This window comes from Lampris incognitus, chromosome 3 (assembly GCF_029633865.1).
Source record: "Lampris incognitus isolate fLamInc1 chromosome 3, fLamInc1.hap2, whole genome shotgun sequence".
Lineage (NCBI taxonomy): Eukaryota > Metazoa > Chordata > Actinopteri > Lampriformes > Lampridae > Lampris > Lampris incognitus.
The window spans coordinates 75013921-75041206 of NC_079213.1; the positions used below are offsets into that span (position 1 = coordinate 75013921).

Here is a 27286-nt window from a genome sequence, read left to right on the forward strand (position 1 = left end):
TTTGTACCAACTCCAGACGGCGGAGGAAGCCCTTGGTGATACCAGAGTAAAGTGTGCTACAATAGTCAAGCCGAAAATAGATAAAAGCATGTACAAATTTTCACAGATCGGCAATTGATAAAAATGACCTAATTTTGGAGATCACCTTGAGCCAGAGAAAGCATGACTGAACAACATCCTTCCATTATCCGAACCGCTTATCCTGCTCTCAGGGTCGCGGGGATGCTGGAGCCTATCCCAGCAGTCACTGGGCAGCAGGCGGGGAGACACCCTGGACAGGCCACCAGGCCATCACACAGGGCCGACCCCCCCCCCCCCACACACACACACACACACACACACATTCATACCTAGGGACAATTTAGTATGGCCGATTCACCTGACCTACTTTGGACTGTGGGAGGAAACCGGAGCCCCCGGAGGAAATCCACGCAGACACGGGGAGAAAATGCAAACTCCACACAGAGGACAACCTAGGACGACCCCCAAGGTTGGACTACTCTGGGGCTCGAACCCAGGACCTCCTTGCTGTGAGGCAACCGCGCTAACCACTGCACCACCGTGCTGCCAACTGAACAACATGTTTGATTTAATTATCAAAACCGAGGTTAGTATCGACTATTACCTCAAGTTTCCTGGCAGCCTGCTTAAGACTACCTGACAAACCACCAAAACTAGTAACAAAAGGGCTAATGGAATTTTCAGGACCGAACAGAATGACTTCAGACTTATCATTAAATTTGAGAAAATTTTCAGCCCATCCAGGATTTAATGTCAGAGAGGCAAGTTGTGAGATTTGCTGGGGCACTAGGATCTGTGGGTTTTAGTGGCATGTATAACTGAGTGTCATAAGCATAAAAATGGTAAAGCACATTGTAATTTTGAATGACCTGGCCAAGGAGCAGCATGTATATAGAAAAGAGAAGGGGGTCAAGAACTGAGCCTTGAGGGACACCACAACTCAGCTGAGCCATTGAGGAAGTCAAGTTACCAAAAACAACATAAAAAGTTCTGTTGGTGAGGTAACATTTTTACAAACTAACAGCCGAGCCTTTGAAGCCAACTCAAATCTCTAAGCGATGTAAGATGATGTTGTGATCGACTGTGAGAAGGCAGCACTTAAGTCTAAAAGAACTAAAATCGAGCCATCACCTCTGTCTGCAGTCAGCAGTAGGTCATTAGTGACATTAACTAGAGCTGTCTCGATACTATGAAGTGCTCTAAAACCAGATTGGAAACTGTTAAAAACATTATTAATGTTAATAAAAGAAATCAACTGAGATGAAATTACTCTCTCCAGAACCTTAGATAGAAAAGACAATTTGGAGATCGGTCTGTAGTTAGTTAAGGACGGGGGATCTAAATTCGGTTTCTTCAGCAATGGGTGAACAATGGCATGCTTAAAACTGTCTGCAAAAGAACCAGAGGCCTGAGAATTATTAAGAATTTGCAGAATAATGGGGCAAACAATTGAAAAATACCTCCTTGAGCAGCTTAGTGGGAATGATGTCTAAGATGCAGGAGGAGGAGTTCATATTATTGAAACTAGGTAAAAGAGGCAGAATTAACATGAGGAATGGAATGAATGCAAGAGGCTGGCTGGATTTGGGACTTGATATTCTCCACCTTATTTACAAAATGAGTGAGAACTTTTTTGGACAACTCAACATCAGGTTAAAAAAGAAAAAAGAAAAAAAGTGGAGGGACCATTAATAACAGAATCAATTACCCCGAAGAGAACTTTAGGGCTGTGGTTACTTTGTGATATTAGTTCAGAGAAGTACGCTGATTTTGCATCCTTATCTGCCTTCTGATAAGTTAACATTTGGTTTTTAAGGGTTTTATGTGCTAATTCGGACTTGTTGACCTTCCATTGTTCTTCTGATTTACTACAGAGTCTTCTAAGGGCACAAGTACGATCGTTCAGCCATGGGAAATTATTTGATTTGTTTCCCCTAGTTTCAAACGGTGCAGTTTGGCTGAGGATGGATAGGCACTGATCATTGAAGGAATTTAACAGTGCATTTGGATTGAGGGGGGATAAAGAGGGATTAAAGGATGATGAATTAAAAGCATCACAGAATTTAACTTCAGAGCCAGCACTGAGAATGTGACAGCATGTTTTAGAATAGTGACTAGGAATAGCGAGCTGTAGTGGGACTTAAAATGACAGCTTTATGGTCAGATACAAGCATATCCACCAGATTAAGACAACTCGAGAGTGAAACCAGATGAGAGTACAAGGTCTAAGATGTGGCCTTTGGGATGTGTGGCCGTTTTAACAGATTGACTGAGGTTAATATAAGATCCAAAAAATGGGAAGGCAGGGAATGGGAAGGACAACACAAATGAATATTAAAAATCATCAAGAATAAGCACCCTGTCATATATTTGCATGACAATAGATAGAAGGTCAGAAAACTCAGATAAAACTAACTGAATTATTCCATCCATTATCTAAATCGCTTATCCTGCTCTCAGGGTCATGGGGATGCTTGAGCCTATCCCAGTAGTCATTGGGCGGCAGGCAGGGAGACACCCTGCACAGGCCACCAGGCCATCACAGGACACATGTAACCTGAATTAGGGGGTCTATAAATTAAGATCCAGAGTAAAGGGGGAGGGCCAGTGATTAAAAAGCATAAAACCTCAAATGAGATAAATTACCAAAAGTATCAGGATGGCATTGAAGACCTAACTTACATAAAATAGATAGGGCATGGGAATATGAAAATACGCAAAATCAGGGGGCATAGCCTCAATCAGGGGAACAGTGTCCCCTGGGGACAGTCATGTCTCAGTAATCATAAAAAAATCCAGATTATTAGAAACAATAATATCATTAATGATAAAGGACTTATTATCCAGAGATCTCACTTTTATGAGGCCAAAATTGTTTGGGGTCGAAGCAGAATTAAAACCAATGGGAGTACAACAAATAGGACACATATTGCAGATATTTGCTCCAGATATTTGGTTGCTGTTGTTTATACTATTAGATACACTGTGTGGATGAGAGGCACGGTGCCTAATAATAGTCTGTATGGGGAAACCTCCCGGCGAGAGGGTCAATGACAGACGAGGCCAGGAGAGGGAGCCAGCGGGCAGAACAGTATTGTCGCGTGCCACCACAGGTGGAAGTGGAGGCTCCAGGAGGGAAGCGTGGGATGTGAACAGTCAGTCACGTGCAGAGGACTGTACGGCATGCTGCAGGTTGGCCACTATCATCCAGCTACCCAGCCTGTTTGGGTGGACGCCGTCAGATTTGAAGGAGAGACAATCCCAAAACAGATTAAAATTGTCAATAAAGCCAATATTGTGAGCTCTGCAGGCAGAGATGACCCATGTGTTGCAGTTTGAGAATTCTGCTGGAACGCCTCACTCCACAGGCCAACGTCGGTATAGGACCTGAGATAAAAACAGACTTTCCACAAGTACTTAAAAAGCTGCAAAGGTCCTTTTTTGGTTAATTCAGACTGCTGACGAGCTGCATCATTTGTCCCCACATGAACGATCACTTGATTGGTGGAGAACAGGACTGAGCGGATCAACCCTGGTTGTTTATTCAGGATATCAGGGACTGGCTCCAAGGAAACAGTGAGTGGCTGTGTTGAGAAAACGGATGTTCCTGATTGTGGAATCCCCAACAGTTAATGTGGCTGGGGGGAAAAGGGGATGAGGAGATGTCAGCTGTGGGTGTACACAATCCACACTGTGTTGAAATCGCCGACTGGGGATGAGGCGTCTGAGCAAGAGTGTTGTCACGAGGCAGTGACATCAGCTCTGAGAATGGATTTTTCTGCTGGCTCGGGGCAAGGAAGACTTTGAGAGCATCTAATCATGGCCTCTTTCAGGATCTTATGACGGGAAGAGGAGGTCATTACCTGGGATGAGGACTGTTGTTTTGGCTTCACAGTAGATGGACAGCCACCTGAAGACCATTAGCCACCAGAGGGGTAGCTGCAGTGTCGGCAGGCACCATTTTCTCAGAAGGGCTCCCATCAAGATGTGTCGGAGCTGCAGGAACATCAGCTGGGTGGACTGGAGTGTTGTCAGACAGGGTCACAAAGCAGTTGAAGAGGCCTATCATCTTAAAGAAACAGGACCAGAACTCAACTAATTTTGAACAGGAGAAAAACATATGACTATGATCGTGACCGTGCCAACACTTATCAGGTCTTGAAGATCCGTCGCCGTATTGCGAGAGGAGAAAACCCAGCTTTAATCGTATAACATCACTCAATGGGAACACAGACCATTCGCAATTGTGTTTTGTTGACTTAAAAGATTGCTTCCATTTTGTGCAAAATTGCAATGGAAACCAGCCTACAGACACAGGCAAGCCACACCACCACAGTGGTATTGAGAGAAAGAGAAGGAGAGCCAGTCAATGCTCTACAGCAATGAGAGAGTGAGGCTGCAAACGGCTACAGCACCAGAGCATACCGGCCATATGAGGCGTGCATGGGAAAAGGCAGACCCTGAGAAAAAGCGGTCTTAAAAATCCTATATCAGCCAGGCCCTATTACCTATATATATTATGCCCTATAAAAGCATCACAATCTTACCTGGTCCTGTAAAGACATGACAGGGTTGTTTTTGGTCGTATTGATGTGTAGGACGTGGAATCGATTCTTCCCACACAAGTCATAGGCAATGTTAGTGAAGGAGGTGCTGGCCGTCTTGGGCACTCTATTGTAGATGATGACCATGTCATCTGCTTCAGCCAGTGGTGGGGAGTCCCGGCCACCATCTTCACTGTGGCGCTGCTCTACTTCAGCAACCTCATGCCTTGCGATGGTTTGCTCTGGTGAGGAAGACAAATGACATGTAACATTGTCTAGAAAACTTTTGAGAGTTTAAATCCTTAATTCACAGCATTATGAAAAGCATAAAGACAATACTGAAGAAATACTAACAAAGGCAATAATCAGAAGTTACTCACTAGTCAGCAACTCTCAGCTATGATCTGGCCCTGATGATGTAATAAACACTGCAGTGCTTGAACAGTCCAGTATAATGTCTGGTGCACACTAGGGGATTTTCAAATCTTAACTGATTTTAAAAACGTGGGAGACCACAGACATAATGACAAATTTAACTGATTTTTAATATTTAATAGTAACAACACGCACACCAGATGATTCAGTCAAGATGCAGGGCCACAAACTTGGTGTTTATACTATACGAGTTCATAGTGGCAATACCAGGGACTTGGGATCTAACAGAAACTCGCATGATCAAACTGAATCACAATGTAAAACTCTTAATTGGCTTTCTCCCATCATAAGAAGACAGCGATATTGGCTGCATTTATTTTTAAATGTATACATTTCAATTACCCTCACGATTTAAAACAGTACCTTTCTCCTCTAATTATCAGTCTATACAGGTCCTTCTGATTGGAATAATCAATCCATCCATCCATCCGTTATCTGAACCACTTATCCTGGTCTCAGGGTCACAGGGATGCTGGAGCCTATTTCAGCAGTCATTGGGCAGCAGGTGGGGAGACACCCTGGAGAGGCCGCCAGGCCATCACAGGGCCGACACACACACACACACACACACACACACACACACACACACACACACACACACACACACACACACACACACACACACACTCACACATGCACGCACGCACGCACACATTCATACCTAGGGAAAATTTAGTATGGCCAATTCACCTGACTTACATGTCTTTGGACTGTGGGAGGAAACTGGAGCCCCCGGAGGACACCCACGCAGACACGGGGAGAACATGCAAACTCCACACAGAGGACGACCTGGGATGACCCACCAAGTTTGGACTACCCTAGGGCTTGAACCCAGCACCGTCTTGCTGTGAGGTGACCACGCTAACCACTGTGCCACTGTGCTGCCCTGATTGGAATAATCTACCTGTAAATATTTGCTCGATATCATCTTGCCACTCGTTTCATACATTCTGTTCTACACAGGTACGCAACATCCAGTTGGTGACGCTTCCCAGTCAGCTCGCTCTCATTGGCTATTGCGGGTTTCTGCTCAATATTCCATCACTGTTCCTTTCATACTACAGGATTTCAAGTTGTAAATATCAAACATGTTTGATATTTAGGATTTGAAATCAGGGAGACAACGATCCAGTCGGCAACATTAAGATTATATCTGTAAACCCCTCACACGACATGATCATTTGGGCAGATAAATTGGTTCAGACCAGCCTTGAATTGGGAACGCCCTGGCGATTGTCGGGAGGTGAATCAGACCCAAAAACAGCCCAATTATCCTCTAGTGTGGGGCCAGCATAAGGAGGTTCAGTCTTACTTCAGTACAACATTGCTTTTAAGTGATTAAATATCCTTCCACAGAAGTTAGTTGAATACAGTGTGGAATATCGTCATCATCAGCCATTTCTCCGGCGTCGGGTCACAACCCAACAGTGTGGAACATCATTTTCAAAATCCAACTCCAACTAGCACTTAGTTATAGCCTTAATGCTTGGTTTTATTCTCATATTCAACATGAAACTAGCCGTTGACAATGTCATTTAAAAGAAAGAGTACACATGTGCACTGAGGCTGCTGCTCAGTGAGCTGAACATGGATCTAAACATTGACTACAGATGAATGCTTCATAAAATCAATGTGATCAACTCGTGAAGCTACTCTGGCTTGTGAGGGTAGCTTAATGGAGCTTTGGGGGCAGAAAACCTCTGCCAGGTATATGGGTGGGGCTTCCCCTGTTTTGTTTAATGCATTTGAATATTGTCTACTGTATTGTGGGTACAGTCTTTGAAAAGGAAATTTCAAATGCCGTTTTCATTTTCATTTTCAAATTGTTAGAAAATTGCATTTTAACTTTAATTGACTTAAATAATGCGTGCAAAAATTGAATATTAGACTACATTGTGTATATTGCATTTTAATCTTCAAATTTAACGTTTGAATATTGTCCACAGTACAGCAAGGTTAACTCTTTGAAAATGAAAATAAAATGTCAAATGCTTTTTTCATTTTCATATTTTTCAAAAATTTTAATTTTGTGTTAGAAATAATCCTTGCATAAATGGCAAATAAAGTTACATTGTTTATAGTGCATTTTAATTTTAAAATTTGAATTAACATTTGAATATTGTCCACTGTACAGCAGGGTACGACTTTTAAAATTAAATTAGGGATCAGGAACACTTTGTCATTTCACGTCATGTACTTGCGTATATGAAATAAAACGAATTGCCACTTCCCCCAGCCCACAGCAGTACAACACAAAGCCAAAAACACATTCAAAAACTACAAGAACACATATATCCAAACTAACACGTATATCAAAACTAAAAAAAGAAAAAAAAATCACTGTCCAAGAGAACGAACGCCAGCCAGGATGAATGTCGGAACCACCGGTCTGCATGAGCTAGAACTTAGCTTAGCCCGCCCCGCTTCCGCATCCTGTCAGACCGCCCGAGGCGGAAATGCCAAGGGCGCAGCTCCAGGCAGGGTCCGTGGTCCCCGGGCCCACTAGACAAAGCAGACCAAGCTCTCTCAGCTGATCCAGTCCCAGCTCCCCTGGCCAGACACCCTTGACACACCTCCCCGCATTCCTCACGATGACATCAAAAACACCACAGTCAATGTCAACACAATGTCAAACTTTTCCATTTTCATATGGTCATTTAACGCCCATACGAGTATGTGAAAATGGAAATGCAAATAGGATTATTGCATTTTCATTTTCATTTTTACTAAAATAACACATATGTGGAAAATTATGCTATTGTGGAATTACATTTTCATTTTCAGGTTTTACATTTTCTTTTTAATATAGTCCCCTATAGGCATCTATACTTATCCTTTCTGTACCCCTGAGATTTAACACCAAAACTAGGCTGCCATCCCTATCTCAGCTATGCGTAGTACAGGACTCCAAACAATGAATAAAAAGATAATGTGGACATCGCCAAATACCATACATCTCATCAAGACAATGTGAGGGCAAGACCATTCATGCAGCCAAAGTAAGAAAATTAGTGAACTCATTGGTGCAATCAGGAGGAAGGCTAAGTAGACATCAGTTGTGAGGCATTTTTGAAACCAATTCTGAATCTGTCTTCACCTACTCGATACCTAAGCAATCAATCAAAGATGAGGATAAGGGGTGATGATCCAAACAAACCAACAAAGGCAGCCAATTTAGAACTTCACCCCAAACACTTTGAATGGTTGATGATGTGGGGACAGTGAATCAGGAAGTGCAGTGGATTAGTAAGGAGGAAGTGAGGGCAGCTATGAAGACGATGAAGAGTGGAAAGGCAGTTGGTCCTGATGACATACCTGTGGAGGCACGGAGCTGTTTAGAGAGATGGCAGTGGAGTTTTTAACTAGACTGTTTAACACAATCTTGGAAAGTGAGAGGATCCCTGAGGAGTGGAGAAGAAGTAGAGTGGAGAAGAAGTCTGCCTGTTCAATAGTTTTCTTATGTATTGTTATGTTTTTACTTCTGTATTAATTGTTGTTTGTTTGCCTGCCCAGGGACTGAAGATGCAAATTAGCTGCCGGCTAACTCTGGTGCAATTGTAAAATTGTGCGTTGTCCCTGTCAAATAAACAATAAACTAAACTAAACTAAGTATACTGGTACCGATTTTCAAGAATAAGGGCAATGTGCAGAACTGTAGCAACTACAGAGGTATAAAGTTGATCAGCCACAGCATGAAGACATGGGAAAGAGTAATAGAAGGCTAGGTTAAGAGGAGAGGTAATGATTAGCGAACAGCAGTATGGTTTCATGCCATGAAAGAGCACCACAGATGTGGTGTTTGCTTTGAGAATGTTGACTGAGAAGTATAGAGAAGGCCAGAAGGAGTTACATTGTGTCTTTGTGGATTTAGAGAAAGCATGATTAGGGTGCCGAGAGGGAGGTGTGGTATTATATTAGTCCATGGGCCAGAGCCCAAAATTTCCTATTTCGGTACACTCAAGGTGGCAATACTTACTTATAATTTTTGAAAGGATCCATGTCTGTAGATGATATTTTGGTATGATAACCATTCCTGAGTGGCAGCTGTATCACAGTTATCAGCTCATGAAGTTAACCACCCGCTAAAGTAAATTGCATTTTAGACGCTGGTGCATATCCTGGTTTAGCCTCATGGTCAGGACATTTTTCAATGTTCTATAATATTGTCTTTGGTATCATTTTAAAGGGGACCTTCGTAGCTTTCATTCAAGCCCTGTTGTGGATATTTCTCACAAATATAGAGGTCACTTGAGCTCTTCAACCCGTCAATAACACACATCTTTCTGCAATTTTCGCCTAAACTATATACTTTCTTTTAGCCCTGTGGCATCTAGGAATATCAGGGACACAAAACACAAAAACTGGAATACTCACAGGACTGTAAAGATTCAGGAAATGTATAATATACCCATACTATTTCATTGTGTGAGGTGATTGTGAACCTTAAATTAGAACGGCATTATTACTAAGAAACTAACTAGACCAAAGCCAGTTAGTCCATGGGTCAGACCAGATATCGATATCACCCAAGGTGACACAACTTCACTGGTGCCATTTTATTTGGTACACTAACAGAAGTAAAATAATACATGATAACCTTTCCAAATGAGCAGCTATTTCATTTTTCTTTCAGGAAACCTGTTTCTGTGCCTCTCACGATTGTGTATTTGCCCAGATTTTTACAAATATAGCATTTCAACACCCCTGGTACTGATTAGCCTAGCTTAAACTCTGGGACAGTTCTTAGTTGGCCAACAACCAAGGATAACCAGTACTGTGTACTTCCATTCATTGTGCTAAGCTAGGCTAACGTGCAGCCAGATAGCTTTCTACTAAACACATATAGAGGAAACTGGTATCTATCTTCTTGTCTCACTCTGGAGAAGATTGTAAGCTAATTTCCCATAATGTTAGCATGTTCTTTTAATGTATATGTTAATATGATTAGTTAAAGTGGCTATGAGGAACTTTCATCTTGTGTTGATTTTAGCGGCCTCATGTGGACAAAATACAGCTGTTGCATAGCAACTAGGTAATGTATCTATTTGTGGCTATGTAAGATAAATAATGGTAATATGACGCTGGTGAAGCAAAGTAAACTTTGTTTTAGTAGTGTTCATACACCTAAGTTACATGTATTTGTTTGTATGTGGCAGGTGAAAACTGACTGAATATGGCCACTGGTGAACAAGCAAGTTTTTACCCAATACCAAAGCGCCCACGGGTGGAGTGCATTATCCACTGTTCTGATGATACAGATAAGCTGGTTTCACTACAAAGTGTCGACTCATGGAGAACTCTGCTCAGGGCAGCTCAGATACGAAATCATGCACCAGTTTTGAAACTGGCAAAAGACATTCCTGAGGGACAGATTCCAGCAATCTACTACCACAGAAAGTGTCGCAGTATCTTCACTATGAAGCAAATTCTTGATGGCCTCCTTGCAAAAGAAAAGAAAAGTTGTGTCTCTGCTGAAGAGAAACAATCTAAGAGAGTAGCTCGACATGCTCCAAGTACATCTAGGACTTATGATGCAGAGTGCATATTTTGTCAGAAAAACAGCAAATATTCCAAGAGACAGAATACGAGAGAAGTACTGGTGCAGTGTCGAGAACTGCGAGCTGATGCAAAGATCAGGAGTGCAGCCACAAAGAAAAGGGACAGCAGAATCCTTGCCATTGTGAGTAGAGACCTTGTAGCAGCTGAAGGGCACTACCACAGGTCATGCTATAGACTTTACACCAAAGAAGAGGTTTCCAAAGGAGAGGTTGCCAGCAATGAAGATGATGATGCTGCAGCCCAGTATGAAGCTGCTGTGAATAAGGCATACAATGAGCTGTTCCTCTTCATCAGGATGGAGCTTTTTGGCAATCCTCAAGTGATGACAATGACTGATCTCTCTTCTAGACTGGTAGCTTCAATGAACTCCCAAGGCATTGCCCAAGTCAAGGAATCAACCAAGAAGCACATAAGGCGAAACCTGGAGAGTGAGTTTGCTGGAGCCTTGCAGATATTCCCTGATGAGAAAGGAAAATTCCTCCTCTATCCCGATAACTTGTCCATGAGGGAACTTGCCAAAGAAAATCAGTCTCTCAAAAGGGAGCTGCAGACCCTGAAAAGTGTCAGCGCACAAGATGTTATAGCCAAAGCAGCCATCAAATTGAGAGCAGACATTAAAAGTCAAGATGTTCCTCAAACCTGGCCGCCTGAAGTCAAACCAGAAGCAGAATGTCCTACCATTCCAGAGTCGCTCATTATCTTCCTGTACTCTCTACTCACAGGCTCAAATGATCCTGATCATGCATCCCAGAGAGTGCAGTGCCTTCTGCAGTCATTTGGCCATGACATAGTATATGCAGTGACATGTGGAAATACCAAGCCTTCCAAGCACATTGTTCTGCCATTCAGTGTCAAATCGTTGACAGGAAATGTAGAGTTGATAAACATCCTCAACCGACTTGGTCACAGTGTGTCCTATTCACAGATGGAAGAGATCAACACTGCCCTGTGTCTCCAGAAACTCTCATCATCAGGGAGTGGCATTGCCCTTCCAGCTAACATCCATCCTGGCATATTCACAACTTTAGCCTGGGACAATATTGACCGTCTTGAAGAAACTGTCAGTGGTGAGGGAACATCTCACAGAGTCAATGGGATTGCTGTGCAAGCAAAGCCAGTCAACCCACTTCCTGTCCAACCCATGCCCACTGTTCCCAAAACAAAGAAGAGAAGCATTGATGGACCCCCACCAATGTTACCAACTTACAATGCTGGACAACGGGTAGGGCCACCACAAAGCAAAAAGTCAGATGCCGATACTGCAGCCAATACTAAGCTTGCCAGAGAGAAAAACCTTCTTTGGGTCCTAGCACGCATGTCACAACAAGAAGAACAGTCAGTCAGCAGCTGGACAGGCTTCAACATCCTGACTCGAGGAGAGATGACGGTCATCCCCGACAATATAGGCTATCTGCCTACCATCCCCGACAATATAGGCTATCTGCCTACCATCAATGCTCCAGCGACACAAATGTCTACTGTCAACGAGGTGCTTAACCAGTCACTGAGCATCATGCAGTGCTTAGGCCTGAGGAAGATTGTCTGTGTCTTTGACCAAGCCCTGTATGCGAAGGCTGTCGAGATCACATGGAAACACCATGACAAGTTCCATGATATCATCGTTAGGCTTGGGGTATTCCACACCATCTGCACACTGCTGGCAATAATAGGAAAGCGTTTCCAAGATGCTGGACTCAAAGACCTCTGCATTGAGTCTGGCATGATTGCAGAAGGCTCAATTGCTGGTGTTATGGATGGCCGCAAGTACAACAGGGCAGTGCGACTACACAAGCTCCTGTATGAGGCTCTCATGCGACTGACCTTGAATGGTTTCCTGTCCTGGTTGGAAGAAACTCACAGGAATGACATGGTTCACCTGAATGAGACACTGAAGACCATTGACAGCCTTGGGAAAGAAGTCTCACAACATGCTTTGAAGGAGGTCCTCGAGAACAGCTCTTGTACATGCATCATGGATCTATTTGAAGTCTACCGTGAGTTCCTTAGAGGTGGAAACGGCAGCCTCTCGAACTTCTGGATGTCCTATTTGGACATGGTTGAAATCTTGTTGGGGCTCATCCGAGCATCCAGAGAGGGAGACTGGATGCTACACTTGGCTAGCATTCGAGCAATGATCCCATGGTGCTTTGCTTATGACAGGATGAGTTATGCACGCTACCTCCCCTACTACTACGCCCAGATGTCTGAGCTGCCCATCACACACCCAGATGTGTACACAGAATTCATGGAAGGAGGCTTCTCAGTCCAACTGGGCTCCACCAATCCCTTTGGCCGAATCCCTGTTGACCAAGCTATAGAAGAAACGGTGAACAAAGACACCCAAACAGCTGGAGGGACAAAGGGATTCAGCTTGAAGCCAGGAGCTGTGACCAAATATTATCTCACAGCTGAGTATAGAAGCATGTACCTCAGACAGCTGAGAGACCTGACAGGTCAAGGCAGGTGCAAATGGTCTCATCCAGATCTACAGAGTCCAATGATCAAAAGAGATGAAGCAGATGTCCAGTCTCTCATGGACCTTATGGAGAATAACTGGCTCAATCCTATGTCCCCTGATGAGATTGATTTGGTTAGCCTCTCCACTGGCAACATGGCTCCACCTGATGTGACCATAGATCTCTTGAGAGCTCTTGAGAAAGGAGAAGAGGCCAACCAAGCATTCCAGCAAACAAGGTTAGATGCAGACCCACCACCTGTGAAATTCCACGACAAGATGACCAAGCAAAGTCTGAAAACATTCTCCAATGTCAGCACAACACAAGCTCATGGAAAGAAAGCACAGGATGTGGTTCTGAAGGCAGATAGAAACCTTTTCAGTTACATGATCCTGGTGGCTGAAAGCAGGAAGGTGAATCTGAAGGATGTCCTTGCCTACCCATTGGGCCCACTACCATGGGCACTGGCAAATGCTGACGGGTCCTTACGAAAAACAAACAAGGCTGCACTTGCCAGAGAGCTTGAAAAGAATGTATCTCCTGCAGAAGACATCCCAATCCCATCTACTTCCATCATTGATGGGATGAGCCTGGTCCAAAAAATGAATGGCAACAACAAAACCTTTGCACAGGTGGCAGAGTCAGCCTTGACCCAGGTCCTCCATGAGGGAGCACAGAGTGGGAGGATTGATGTTGTTTTTGATGTCTATCACCAGACTTCGATCAAAGATGCTGAACGACTGAACCGGGGTGGAGACATCACTCTCCAGTACAAGAATCTTGCAGGGGGACACCACGTCCAGCAGTGGAGAACATTTCTGTGCAGTTCCTCCAACAAGACCAGTCTCATCAAGTTTCTGGTGGAAGAGTGGAAACTCCTACGATACAGAGCTATGCTGCATGGCAAGGTGTTGTACATGACCTGTGAGGAAACCTGCTACAAGTTGACAGAAGATGGGTGTGAGGAAGCAGCAGAACTGCACTCCACACATGAAGAAGCTGACACCCGTCTGCTCCTGCATGCATTGCATGCAGCAAATGCGGGCTCAAAGTCGGTTATCATCACAGCTGAGGACACTGATGTCATGGTGCTTTGTCTTGGCTTCCAGAAGGACATCACCTGTCCCATCTACCAGAAGTGTGGGACTCAGAACCGCACACGGTTTGTCGACATCACCAAACTGGCAAGTTCACTTGGAGACAGCATCTGTGACAGCCTAATTGGCTTACATGCCTTCACAGGCTGCGACACTGTCAGTGCATTCGCTGGTCGAGGGAAGCTGAATGCCCTGAAGATAGTGAGAAAGCACACTTCCTGCCAAGAGACCTTTAGTCAACTGGGACAGACATGGAATGTGAGTGATGAGCTGTTCCAGAAAATTGAGCAGTTCACCTGTCGGATGTATGTTGCTAATAGCAGCACTGCTGAGGTGAACAAACTGCGTTACCAGCTCTTCTGCACCAAAAGGGGAAAGGTTGAGTCCAGCCAGCTGCCACCATGTAGAGACTGTCTCTTTATGCATGTTCAACGAGCCAACTATCAGGCAGCAATATGGAAGTGCTGTCTGCAGGCTAACCCTGTGGTGCCAAGCCCTACTGAGTATGGATGGACAGACGATGAAGGCAAGCTGGCCATTTACTGGATGCGCTCCCCACCTGCACCAGATGTGGTCTTGGAAATGCTAACATGCAAGTGTGTGCATTCATGCAAAATGCCAAGCTGCATGTGCCTGTCAAATGGACTTCCATGCACAGACATGTGCAGGTTACAGACCTGCAGTAACCAAAAACAGCAGGATGGTCCAGAACTGGACTTTGAACTTGGGGAGTCAGATGATGAGAGAAACGAGCAGTTTGATGAATGACAGTGTGATGATTCTGATGGTATTACTGTGGTAGTAGTCTATTGATGCACAGGATGTTGATTCTGGACTTGGTTACCCAGAGCTTGATAACAATAATGTAACCATATTCACATATACCCATTACCCTACCCATTACCATTACATACACCCACTAATGATATGGGATTACATGTATCATTGACTAAGTCTATGTAAATGTCAATGTTGTTTAAAATATTAAAATAGTTCATTACCTCACTATGGTATTCCTTTTTATCATGTATTTTGATTGTGTATTTAAACAAATGTATAGAGACCAGTTTGTGACCTAACTGGCTTTGGTCTAGTTCTCATTTAAGGCTCACAATCACCTCACACAATGAAATAGTATGGGTATATTATACATTTCCTGAATCTTTACAGTCCTGTGAGTATTCCAGTTTTTGTGTTTTGTGTCCCTGATATTCCTAGATGCCACAGGGCTAAAAGAAAGTATATAGTTTAGGCGAAAATTGCAGAAAGATGTGTGTTATTGACGGGTTGAAGAGCTCAAGTGACCTCTATATTTGTGAGAAATATCCACAACAGGGCTTGAATGAAAGCTAAGAAGGTCCCCTTTAAAATGATACCAAAGACAATATTATAGAACATTGAAAAATGTCCTGACCATGAGGCTAAACCAGGATATGCACCAGCGTCTAAAATGCAATTTAGTTTAGCGGGTGGTTAACTTCATGAGCTGATAACTGTGATACAGCTGCCACTCAGGAATGGTTATCATACCAAAATATCATCTACAGACATGGATCCTTTCAAAAATTATAAGTAAGTTTTGCCACCTTGAGTGTACCGAAATATCGTCTGGCCCATGGACTATATGAGGAAGTCGGGAGTTGCAGGGAAGTATGTAGGAGTGGTGCAGGATATGTATGAGGGAAGTGTGACAGTGGCGAGGTGTGCGGTTGGAATGACAGATGGGTTCAAGGTGGAGGTGGGATTACACCAAGGATCGGCTCTGAGCCCTTTCTTGTTTGCAATGGTGATGGACAGGTTGACGGACAAGATCAGGCAGGAGTCTCCATGGACTATGATGTTTGTGGATGACATTGTGATCTGTAGTGAGAGTAGGGAGCAGGTTGAGGAGAGCCTGGAGAAGTGGAGGTATGCACTGGAGAGAAGAGGAATGAAAGTCAGAAGGAGCAAGACAGAATACCTATGCGTGAATGAGAGGGAGGACAGCGGAATGGTGAGGATGCAAGGAGTAGAGGTGACAAAGGCATATGAGTTTAAATACTTGGGGTCAACTGTTCAAAGTAACGGGGAGTGCAGAAAAGAGATGAAGAAGAGAGTGCAGGCAGGGTGGAGTGGGTGAAGAAGAGTGCCAGGAGTGATTTGTGACAGAAGGGTAACAGCAAGAGTTAAAGGGAAGGTTTACAAGATGATTGTGAGAGTTATATGGTCTGGCGACAGTGGCACTGATGAAAAGACAGGAGGCGGAGCTGGAGGTGGCAGAGTTGAAGATGCTAAGATTTTCACTGGGAGTGACGAAGGAGGACAGGATTAGGAATGAGTATGTTAGAAGGACAGCTCAGGTTTGACGGTTTGGAGACAAAGCAAGAGAGGCAAGTTTGAGATGGCTTGGACATGTGTGGAAGAGAGATGCTGGGTATATTGGGAGAAGGATGCTGAATATGGCGCTGCCACGGAAGAGGAAAAGAGGAAGGCCAAAGAGAAGTTTTATGGATGTGGTGAGAGAGGACATACAGGTGGATGGTCTGACAGAAGAAGATGCAGAGGACAGGGAGAAATGGAAATGGATAATCTGCTGCGGCGACCCCTAATGGGAGCAGCCGAAAGTAGTAGTAGTACTAGGCTATCAATAAAGGCGAACTGCAAAATACATTTGTCAGCCCATTCTTGTACTATATTTATACTTTGTAACTGCACTGTTAAAATGTGGAAATATATACTGTCTCAGCTGCAGCATCTGACATCCCTCTCACTCACAGCAGTGACGTCACACTTCAGTTCACCTTGGCCATTAAAGGGAAGACAAAATACCGAAGACCTCAGCTGTGTGGCAACACTTTAAATTGAGTGATGACAAGGCAGTGTGACAAATATGCAATCTGAAACTGACCTACCACAGTGGCACAACAAGCATGATAAATCACTTGAATGCTGTAAGCAGTAGGCTATTCTTATATGGTATAAAAAACTGAGCCTATACTAGCTAGCAAACAGCTTAGCTCATTTCTGATTTCTAGTCGCCATTATCAAGCTACTTTTATCCGCCGTTTAAACAGTAACGTTACACATGATAACATTTTGCACTTACTTTCCTTGGAAAATAGTTGCAACTGAGCCGAATAGATAAAATAAAACACAACTAGTAATATGAAAACATCAGGTGCGAAGGCAATTATCGGCATGGTATTACAGCCATCAACATCCTCAACCACACCAAAAACTACACATCAGACCCTACAGTTCCAAAAACCAATAACGAAGAAAAAGAAAGACATAACAGATGCCATAGTAGACTTCATCGCTATGGATATGAGACCCATTAACATAGTCGAAGGCGAAGGTTTCAGAAAATAAAGTAGACACCAGAAACTGATGTATAATATGGTGTAACAGTGGGAGCCAGTGTCAGGTAACACATAAAATAGACCTGCAACTGGAGATAATTTAAGGGTTAAAGTAGGCTTTTAAAAGGAAAGTTTTTGTCTTTTCTTGAAGGAAGGAAGTGAGTCAGTAGTTCTGGTGGAGTGTAGGATTGGGGGCATAATTTCTATTTTCATATCTTCCAATTGTGGTTACCCGAGATTGCCGATAAGTGATCTGATCACCAGGGGGAGGTAGGAGTAGAGGAGGTGGGGAGAGTACATCACAGCATGCCAGTGAAATGCCAGGATGGACGACTTAGGGTCCTGGCGCAAAGCAGCACACAAGTGTCGTCGCCAATTTCCAACCAAAGCAGTTGTCATTTTCCCATCCAGTGCCCACATTGTTTAAATAGCAAATGTACTTGCACCCATCTGTGTACCCATGGGCGTGTTGGTCTTAAATGAGGTGTGGTCAAGCACAATGTTGGCACATAGCTATCTTGAGGCAGTGGAAAGCGATTGCGCCATTGACCAACAAAAACCTGGACTAAAGTTTAAAGTCAATGGTGCAGTATTTTCCTGCGATTCAAAGGGTGCATTATTCAGATAGTAAGATGTGCCTACATAGGCGGATGCACAATGTGCATACTCTGCTTGTTACACACACAGGGAAGCGCAGAAGCGCACAAATACGCAAAAGATTACAACTAAAAACATTACAATGTGAAAGATTATTGTGTACATTACGATATTCAAAAAATAAATATCATAAGGTTATAATAGTTATCAGAATTAGCTAATTGCAGTAATGAGGTATGAAATTGGCTAATTAGTTGACCAATCGTGGTAATACACATAGGCATTTAACCAGACCCATCAAACAGAGGAGCCTATCGAAAACGGATCAGAGTCGGGTCGACTTTCCTGCAATGTCAATAAAAAAACATGTTAGTTGGAACACGGAGCTCTGATGAATTCCTGCTGCTCCCATAGATGGTCTGCTTGCAGGCTTTCATATGCACATGAGCAAATCCGTTTCCTCAGCAGAAAACCATTTGTTTTCCCAACTTGCCGAATCTGCCACTTAAATAACAACGCGCCAAGGTGCAAGCGCATCTGATTCTGATTGGTTTAATTCATGTTACGCCAAAAACACACCTATGATTAATTAAGAGGCTACGTACAACGCTTTTGTGCCTTACTTTGCACCCAGATTACGCGCCATTTAACTAGCAAGTCGATTTGGAAATGCACTTGTGCCATGCACTTTAGACCATATGCTATAGATCTTTTAAATACGGCCCTTGGTGTCAAAGAAAAACATATCTCATATTTGAGAATATTATGGGTTTTACTTGGTTTGTAGAAGTAGTATATTTATTCATTTTTATTAAATAATTTATTCTCTGATAAGCATTTTTAAATTATTGATGTTTGAATTTAATTTGGATTAAAGATTTTGAATAATCATCTTGAGCGTGGCTCAGCGTCTTGACAAAGCTTTGAAATAATCAAACCTTCAAGCTTTCTGCAAGCAATACAGTTAAAGTTACATGAATAAACATTTATAAGAGTGTGACCATTTTATTTAAAATATTTTAACAATAAAAAAAAATCTATTTTCTAGCAATGTCTCCTCTATTGAAACTAGGGGTTGACCGATATGTTTTTTTTCAGCGCCGATACCAATATCGATTATAGGTAAGCTATGGTGGCCGATAACTGATATTTGGGGCTGATATTCAGTTGCAGTAAATGTAAAACATTTTGTGCCAAAATTTACAGCAAAACAAACCCCAACACAAGGCTGCCTTTAAATGAGCATATGTTTGACTGAATTTTGTGTAAAACAGAAAATATTTGAAAAAATAAAGTGCACGATGTTCAAGGCACTAGATAATAATCTGAGTGGAATTATTTTTAATTAAAAATAAATAACTTCCAAAACATGAAAATGGAATGAATTTAAAAAGCATGGACAGCAGGAAGTAAACTTTGATCAAACTGAATAATTATAATATTAAAATAATTCCACATAAATTGGTTAAAGTGCTCCCAGCAGGCTTTGACTGAACTGAATGGAAAAATGCACATTAGTGTCATTATGTTCTCTTTCTCTTATCTTTATAGTGATAGTTCGGGTTTTTTGAAGTGGGGTTGCATGAGGTACTTATCAACAATCAGTGTATTACCTGCAGTAGATGGGAGTCTGTGTGCTCCCAGTTTGGAGATTCAGCAGGAGTAGCCGGCATGGAAGTTGAGGAATGGGACAGGGACAAAACCCTCCTTTGTGCCGCCCCCCCCCCCCGATTCAGTTATATACGAATTTGGAACATTCATTGACAGCCCTACCAGTTTACCAAAGAGTTGGCCTTTGCTCTCTCCCTTTATGAAAGTTTATGACAGTTTTTAAAAGCAACTGTCAATAATGTACTTTTGTATTTTGAAGTAATGATGTTGCCAATGTTTAGAGGGTTTTTTAAAGACTTTTGCAAAATTTAGAAATGCCTTGAAAAATGTTCAGGTGAGTTCCAGCTATATAAAGGTTGTAGCTTCATTTTGAAGTTTATTTTCATAACCTTGCTCATGTACAGCGAAATTTGATTGCTGCATTTATTGGAGTGTCTAATAGATTTTACTCCTGATAATGCTGTAGTTATGCTTTTGAACACACACCCTGACCGTTTTTCTACAAGTTTCCCCTTTCTCCTATTTTCACATCTCTCCTCTTCATGTGATTTTTTCAAAACCTTTTTTTCTATATGTAAGGAAATAATAAACATTTTCAATATGTGATTTAAAAAAAAACATCGGTTTGGCCACTAAAAATATGCCAATAATGATAATACGAAAAATGACAAATATCGAAGTCAATAATCAGCCAGACCGATAATCGGTCAATTCCTAATTGAAACAATGGCTCTCTTCGAAAGTCTGTGTGTCTGTGCTTGGTGTGACACTATCACAGCATCATATTCCGTTTAACATTATTATCTTAACTTTATTATCACAATCCAAATCATATCCATAATGTTAAATACTTTTATGGAGTGCAAAGCAATGTTTTGGTGAACACGCATAAGGAGAACGGAGAAGTGGGGTGTCAGATCCATGGAAAAGAGACAGCAAACTGGTTTGTAATTAAGGGTTTTAAATTAACTCGCCATTTGTGCTGATTAACGGGGCTCAGCGGGCGGACATGCCACTCCACCAGACACATCTCTAAGGTACAGATTTTAGAGATTTTTTCTTATAAAATCTTAATTCTGATAGTAAGTTAGTTAAAATTGCCTTGATATTGCCGTAGGAAGAAACAATTGTCAATCATCCCTTCAGTAATCGATATATGATCCGATCGCCAATCGGCACAAACCTAATTGAGACCAGGAGGCCATCCCACCATTTTGGGTCTAGGTGAGAGAAAAGCCAGGATCTAGAGCTTCACATTGTAGTAGATGGGACAGATATCAGCCTATTACAGAGGCAGAGAGAAGAGATCGAGGAGAAATGTACATGCTGATAGAGGATTGCATGTAACTACATGCAGTTCAGTGAACTGCCTGGAATGCAAAACAGCAAGGTTTTGAACTTTCCACGATCAGCAACTGGAAGCTAGTCTAAGGATACAAAGAGAGGAGTGACGTACACGTTTTGGGAGGCTGAAGACCAAGCATGCAGCATCATTCTGGATTGTCTGGAGTAGTTGGATTGCACATGCAGGGAGACCTGCCAGACATGCAGTGCAGTAGTCTAACTGTGAGAACTAGAGCCTGGACCAAAAGCTGGACAGCATGTTGTGACAGGTATGGTCTGATTTTGCAGGTGTTATATAAAGTGAAGCGACAAGTATGGGAGACAGTCATAAGGTGGTCTGAGAATGATAGCCATTTCTCAATCATCACACAAAAGTAAATGTTCTTTTCTTTTTTATGAAAGTAAACTGCCATAAGCTTTTTTCCCTTATGGTGACAGATTAACACAAATATGTTTAAAAAGATATACAAAGATAGATCTAGGCCTATATGTTTTCAGTGTTAGATATCACTTGCTCATTTTCTCCCTCTTCTTCGGTTTTGAGGCAGGGGAAATAGGCAAATCTGCTACATCTGCCTAATCTACTTCTAACAACTAGCCGATGCTATTGGCTATCATTTCAGGTGAGACACTTAGTGTATCGATATATGTTAGACGAGTGGAATTCAATTATGTGCCATGGAGAGTCATGCGTATGCAGATTTTCTTTCCAAACCAACACTACACCAGCTGATTTCACCTCCTGTCTGGTTGCGATGTTACTCAGTGAAATCCGCTGGTGTAGTGTTGGGTTGGAAGAAAACCTGCATACATATAGACAGCACATAATTGAATTACCACTGTGTTAGATTTTATAACATAAAAACTTGAGTTTAGATTCTAAGGGCTCCCGTTCTTTAGAAAAAAAAGAAGAAAAAAAAGAAAAAAGAAAAAAAAAGAAAAGTAATTTTCCAGAATATTTCAAGAACATGTCCAACATTTTCCATGATTTTTGTTTGGATTTTAATGACAGCTGTTGCTCACATTGGACCATATTATTCAGTAAATATCAGTGGAAGCCTCAATAGTCTCTAAGTGAACTGTTACTTTGTATCACCCCCCCCAAACTTAAATCACTGTTGTACACTCTCAGCGCCTAAAATCACACATAAAATATGCAATCTCAGTAGGTAATTATACTACTTCATAACCTAAATTTACAATTTTCCATGACCCCAATATTTGTCATTTCCCAGGTGTTTTCCAAAAAGCTAGTCTGTAAATCTCTATATTTTCCAGGATGAGTGGGAACCCTGAAAGAGTAGCGCAACACATTTTCAAAGAAAGATGAATGATCCTGCTATCTCAATGTGTCAACTAAGAGGCTATACTTTCAGAGCACTCTTCTCTAATTTTACAGAGCATAAATTAAACAAAAAAGAAAGCTGGAAAAACTTACTGAAAAGCACTTCATCTGTTTTTATGAACAGTGAAAAGTGCATAAACCCTTTATCAGATGTTTTTGCTATCATAGCAGAAAACTTTTCCAAAGTCAAATCACCCTGTTAATGCAAAATCTGCGTCACTGCCAAACAAAATAAACATAGCATGAACTGTAATATGATATGTCTTTATGCATACTCAATAATCCAGGTAAGAAAATGACGAAGTTGAATCAGTTCATCTGGACATAACGTTTATTGAGAGAGAAATGTTTCATCACTCATCTAAGTGACCTCTTCATAAGGGTGAGGATACCTGCGGTCAGTTGAGACTGAAGAGGTCACTTAGATGAGTGATGAAATGTTTCTCTCTCTCAATAATCATGTCCAGATGAACTGATTCAACTTTCTGTGATGCAATATGATACACTTACATATGATGCACTTTTAAACCCCTTTTTGGGATAACTCAGTTCACATTAGGCTAGATAATGAAATGCACCACACAGCTAAAGAGCCACCCCTCCCTGCAACACTTCAGTACAGTGAGTTGTTTTGTTGAGGTGTAATACACCACTGTCTGATTGAAGAAGAAGAAAAAAACCCCACTGTGCCATGAATGACATGTTTTGTGTATCAGAATTAATGGACTGTATGGTTATGGCTTCTAGTACCCTACATATACTAAAGAGCAGTAAGATATTTCCAATCAGCATACAATATGCAATCAACAGACTAAGAGCTGATTGATTTTATTGGATAGACTCAGATGCCCCATAATGCATTGCTTCTGCATAACATCGTATGCATTTTCTGTATTGTGCATTTGTCATTGTCATTTTCTAAATGAAAATGAAGCAGCCTTTTCAAAATATGAGAAATGAGAATTGTCTGGTAGTTCATAAATTTTATTTATTTGAGGAACAGGTGCAGTGAGATTGATGCTACTTCACTTTGAATAGACTGTGAGCATTCAGTCCCAACGACATATGTGGCACTCCCCCTGTAGATTCCATCAGATATTGGGGTCATTATATCACTAATACAATGGCTAGTTGGCCATGAAAATGCTGATTGATGGAAATAGAAAATTGAAGTTTGTCAGTAGTAGTAAGGATGTTAGTGTGCCATTCCTAATGAAAAATACATAAAGTCGAGCAATTAGGTCAGACCAATGCTTAATTTTTTTTTTTTGATTTTGAGATACTTTATTGATCCCCGTAGGGCAATGACGCACTGCATTTAACCCATCCTAGCTGTGGCGCTAGGAGCAGTGGGGACCAACTCCAGTTCGTCTTGCCATGTCTCGGTCAGGGGCACAGACATAACCCGAACATGCATGTCTTTTTGATGGTGGAGGAAATTGGAGCACCCGGAGAAAACCCACCGCAGACACGGGGAAACCAAACATGCAAACTCCACACAGAGGACGACCTGGGACGACCCCCAAGGTTGGACAACGCAGGGATTCGAACCCAGGAACTTCTAGCTGTGAGGCGACAGCGCTTACCACTGCGCCACCGTGTCGCCCTACAGGGTAGCTTCCAGCATAGAAAAAATTGCCAAACACAATTTTGCTGTTAACGACAACACATCTACAACATTCACTGCACTGTTTGAAATAAATGAATGCCCAATGGGGTCTAAATCAAAGCGCACTTAATGTTAGCAGATAATCATTTGCGTTAATGGGCTGTACTGATTAAACAGCGCGCTGCGTGTCTATGGACTCTTGATTAATAGACAGCACCGTTACTATACAGATTAAATGTTCAAGTTATTCGATGTTACTCAATTCAGGCAGGGAAGAATGCAAACATTTTAACACTAAAGGAGGCAAACGCGACAACACCTGGACCATTTGCAGTTACCTCTTGTTCAACTTACCTAGTTTGGCTCTTGACTCCTCCAATTTTTGAATTTGATTCTCAATGAAGATAGTCGCCAGTCCAAATGCCAGAATTGCCAAAAGCTGAAACTTGGGCGGCATCATAACCCTTAAAAGCCCCATGAAACAACCAGATCGCAAGACATACCGCGCATGCAACTAGAAAGTGAAGCAACGTTGTCTGGGTCCTTTGCTGGCTTGGTCCTTGCCTACCCTAGCAAACGTTAGCAACAGCAGCTCGCCATTACCGTTAGCTAACGAAAGTTGGTCCAAAAAAAAAAACTGGACGGCACCCTCGTCTAATTATTGTTGACTGGCCCTGTTAGCTCGTTATCAAACTAAAGATCGAGTAGGATTAACGTAGTAGTTCGACGAACTCGCACACGAGTTTTCCAAAACACTGCTTCATGTTGGTTTCTTGCTAGCTATCGTTGCACAATTCGCTAACAACTGCTAGCTCGGCAAAACTCGACATGTCAACCCAATCCGCAATACTGAATTGGCTTTTAATAGTATCGGCGTTAAGCCGCTCCATATACACATTGAGTTCAAGATGCGACATCCATTTAAATGCTAACCCCCCCGTGGGCAACGCGAAACTATCCCCAAGCGAGTTTCAACCAGAAAAGTTAAGTTAGCACATAAAAGCTACTGTGTATAGCCGTAACGATGTAAAGTTGAACGGCTACCAGGGACGTATCGTGTGCGCGTGGGGATGTGCGGCTTGCTAAAGATGCGCTGTTTTTGAACCGCGTTTAAGCTAACCCTAAACCAAACCCGAGTTTGTGGTTGAACTGACAAAGAAACAAAACCGTTTAAAAAAATAAAAATACATGTCAGTAATGATTTCATATCTAGCAAGATTTTACGGATATTTCGAAAGTTGTATTTGGTGTGACAAGAGTTAGAATTCCCGAATGGACACCGCACCTCTACGTACAGCCGCGTGTATCCCTACGTATGTCAGTGCTTATGTGTACCACTGGGGGTTCAAGGCAAAACAGAGCTGCCATACATAGGGAACATATGCCCTATTTAATAACGAATCTGGATTCAGCAAAGAAAGACAATCTGCTAAGATTTGTATGAAACCAACTAATGCAACAGATATGCTTATCTGTGAATTATAATCAGTTATGGTGTGTGCAGTTGCTGCAATATCAACTGGGAGTAAGTAAAACATTCATCACATCTGCTGCTGCTGTTGCAAAACAAAACAAATCAACACCAACAACAGCAGTCTCCATGTTATGGTCACAAATTAAAACCAGCATAGAATTTTCCAAATTAAAAATGGCCTCACCTGCTCAGCATGATCATTTCTGCTCATGTTTAGCACCCAGTGTTAAACGTATGCTGAATATACTGCATACTTTGTAAGCTTGATGAGAGCGTTCCTGATTTGTTTGCCATTCTGTTGCTGATTTTGAATTAAAACTCTAATTTACTTGTCTCCCCTTTTTCATTCAGTTTCTCTGCACTTTGCTTATTCATCCGTGGAAATTAAAGAAACACTCAACGGTAGGGAACGTGCTCAACAAATAAGGAGCAAAATAATCCAGTGATTCAAGTAAATACTTTAATAGACAGTTAAATCAGCCATCAGTTTGTTTAGTTTAGATTGACAGCTGATGATTGTTTATGGCATGAAACAGGCTTGTACTGTCTATTAAAGAATTTATTTTAATCACTGGATTACATATATATAGAGCGTTTTTTTCCAAAACCGTCAATGGTGTTGATAGAAGTGCTCAACTAATGAGGAGCGGAATCGTTTTTTCCTGCCTCTGTATTGATATACATATATATAGTTTAGGGTTAGATGGGTTAAAATTGCTGGATTTGTTAGTGCTGTCATGATGTCCCGCATGAAGTGCAGTGACCTTCAGCTGCAGTGATGTGAACTGGGGTAAACTGGGGTTGGGTAATAGGAGCTGTCCTCTGAATACTGTGTGCTAACTGACTGGCAGGGGGAATCATACAAAGCACTTGAAATGTTTGCAATCCCTACATAGAAGAAAAGAAGGAGAGGGGCCAGGCATTTCAACAACTAGGGTAGATGGGGGGCTGACATCTTCGGAAATTGGGTAGAATAAATGTGGTAACTGACTGGAGGTGGGGGTGGGGGTGGGGATACTATCTGACAAAAAAAGAGAAGGGGAGCCCAGACTTTTGTGGGGGGTGAGGGGAGGTCATCTTGATGGCTTCTTATTAAGGAGTATAAAAGGCCTTGATCTCTCTTCCAGAGGTTTTTATTATTTATTTTTATTTTTGTACAGCCCAATATCACAAATTACAAATTTATCTCAGTGGGCTTAATAGCAACACAACATCCTGTCTTTAGACCCTCCCAGGACAGGATGTTGTGTTGCTGTTAAGCCCACTGAGGCAAATTTGTAATTTGTGATATTGGGCTGTACAAAAATAAATAAATTAATCCATACATACATAAATAATAATAATAACAATAAAAAAAACCTTCAAAGAGCGATCAAGGCCTTTTATACTCCTTAATAAAAAGCCATCAAGATGTCCTCCCCTCACCAGGTTGTGACAGATGTAGTTCATGCGCATGTAGAGATCTGTACAGGGCTACTGTTTTGCAGTTTCTAGCCCTTCTTGAAAAAGGGGATTTGAACAGTTAGAAATGAAACAACATTCTTACTTCCATGAGTCCATAATAACATATGTACTTCCTGCTTAATAATATCCATGTTAGATCAGCTTCACTTTTAAGTGCTGAGTGTTGTGATAGCGTTGGAAAGAGAATAGTGCCCTTTTCATTCTAATGCATCTGATTCTTCACCCGGGCCTACAGTTATTCTTGTGGTGAGCAAAACACATTAAAGGATTTATGCATGTCTTTTTAATGAATCAGGTATGTCACCCATTATGATATGAAGAGGAATAACCAGACATGGAAGCGAAGAGAAATGATAACAAGTTTATAGCAACAGTAATAAATTGGACAG

The 27286-nt window shown here is 42.0% G+C and overlaps 1 protein-coding gene across 1 annotated transcript in view; it reads right to left on the minus strand.

Annotated features, from left to right (window-relative positions):
- Window positions 1-24890, minus strand: part of hs2st1b (heparan sulfate 2-O-sulfotransferase 1b) — a 34083-nt gene extending 9193 nt beyond the window's left edge. The window contains exons 1-2 of the mRNA XM_056276571.1: window positions 24314-24890; window positions 4569-4807 (exon numbers count right to left, since the gene is read on the minus strand). Coding sequence (XP_056132546.1) covers window positions 4569-4807; window positions 24314-24437 — 363 coding nt within the window. The 5' untranslated portion in view covers window positions 24438-24890. The remainder of the gene's footprint in view (window positions 1-4568; window positions 4808-24313) is intronic.
- Between the last annotated feature and the right edge of the window lie 2396 nt (window positions 24891-27286).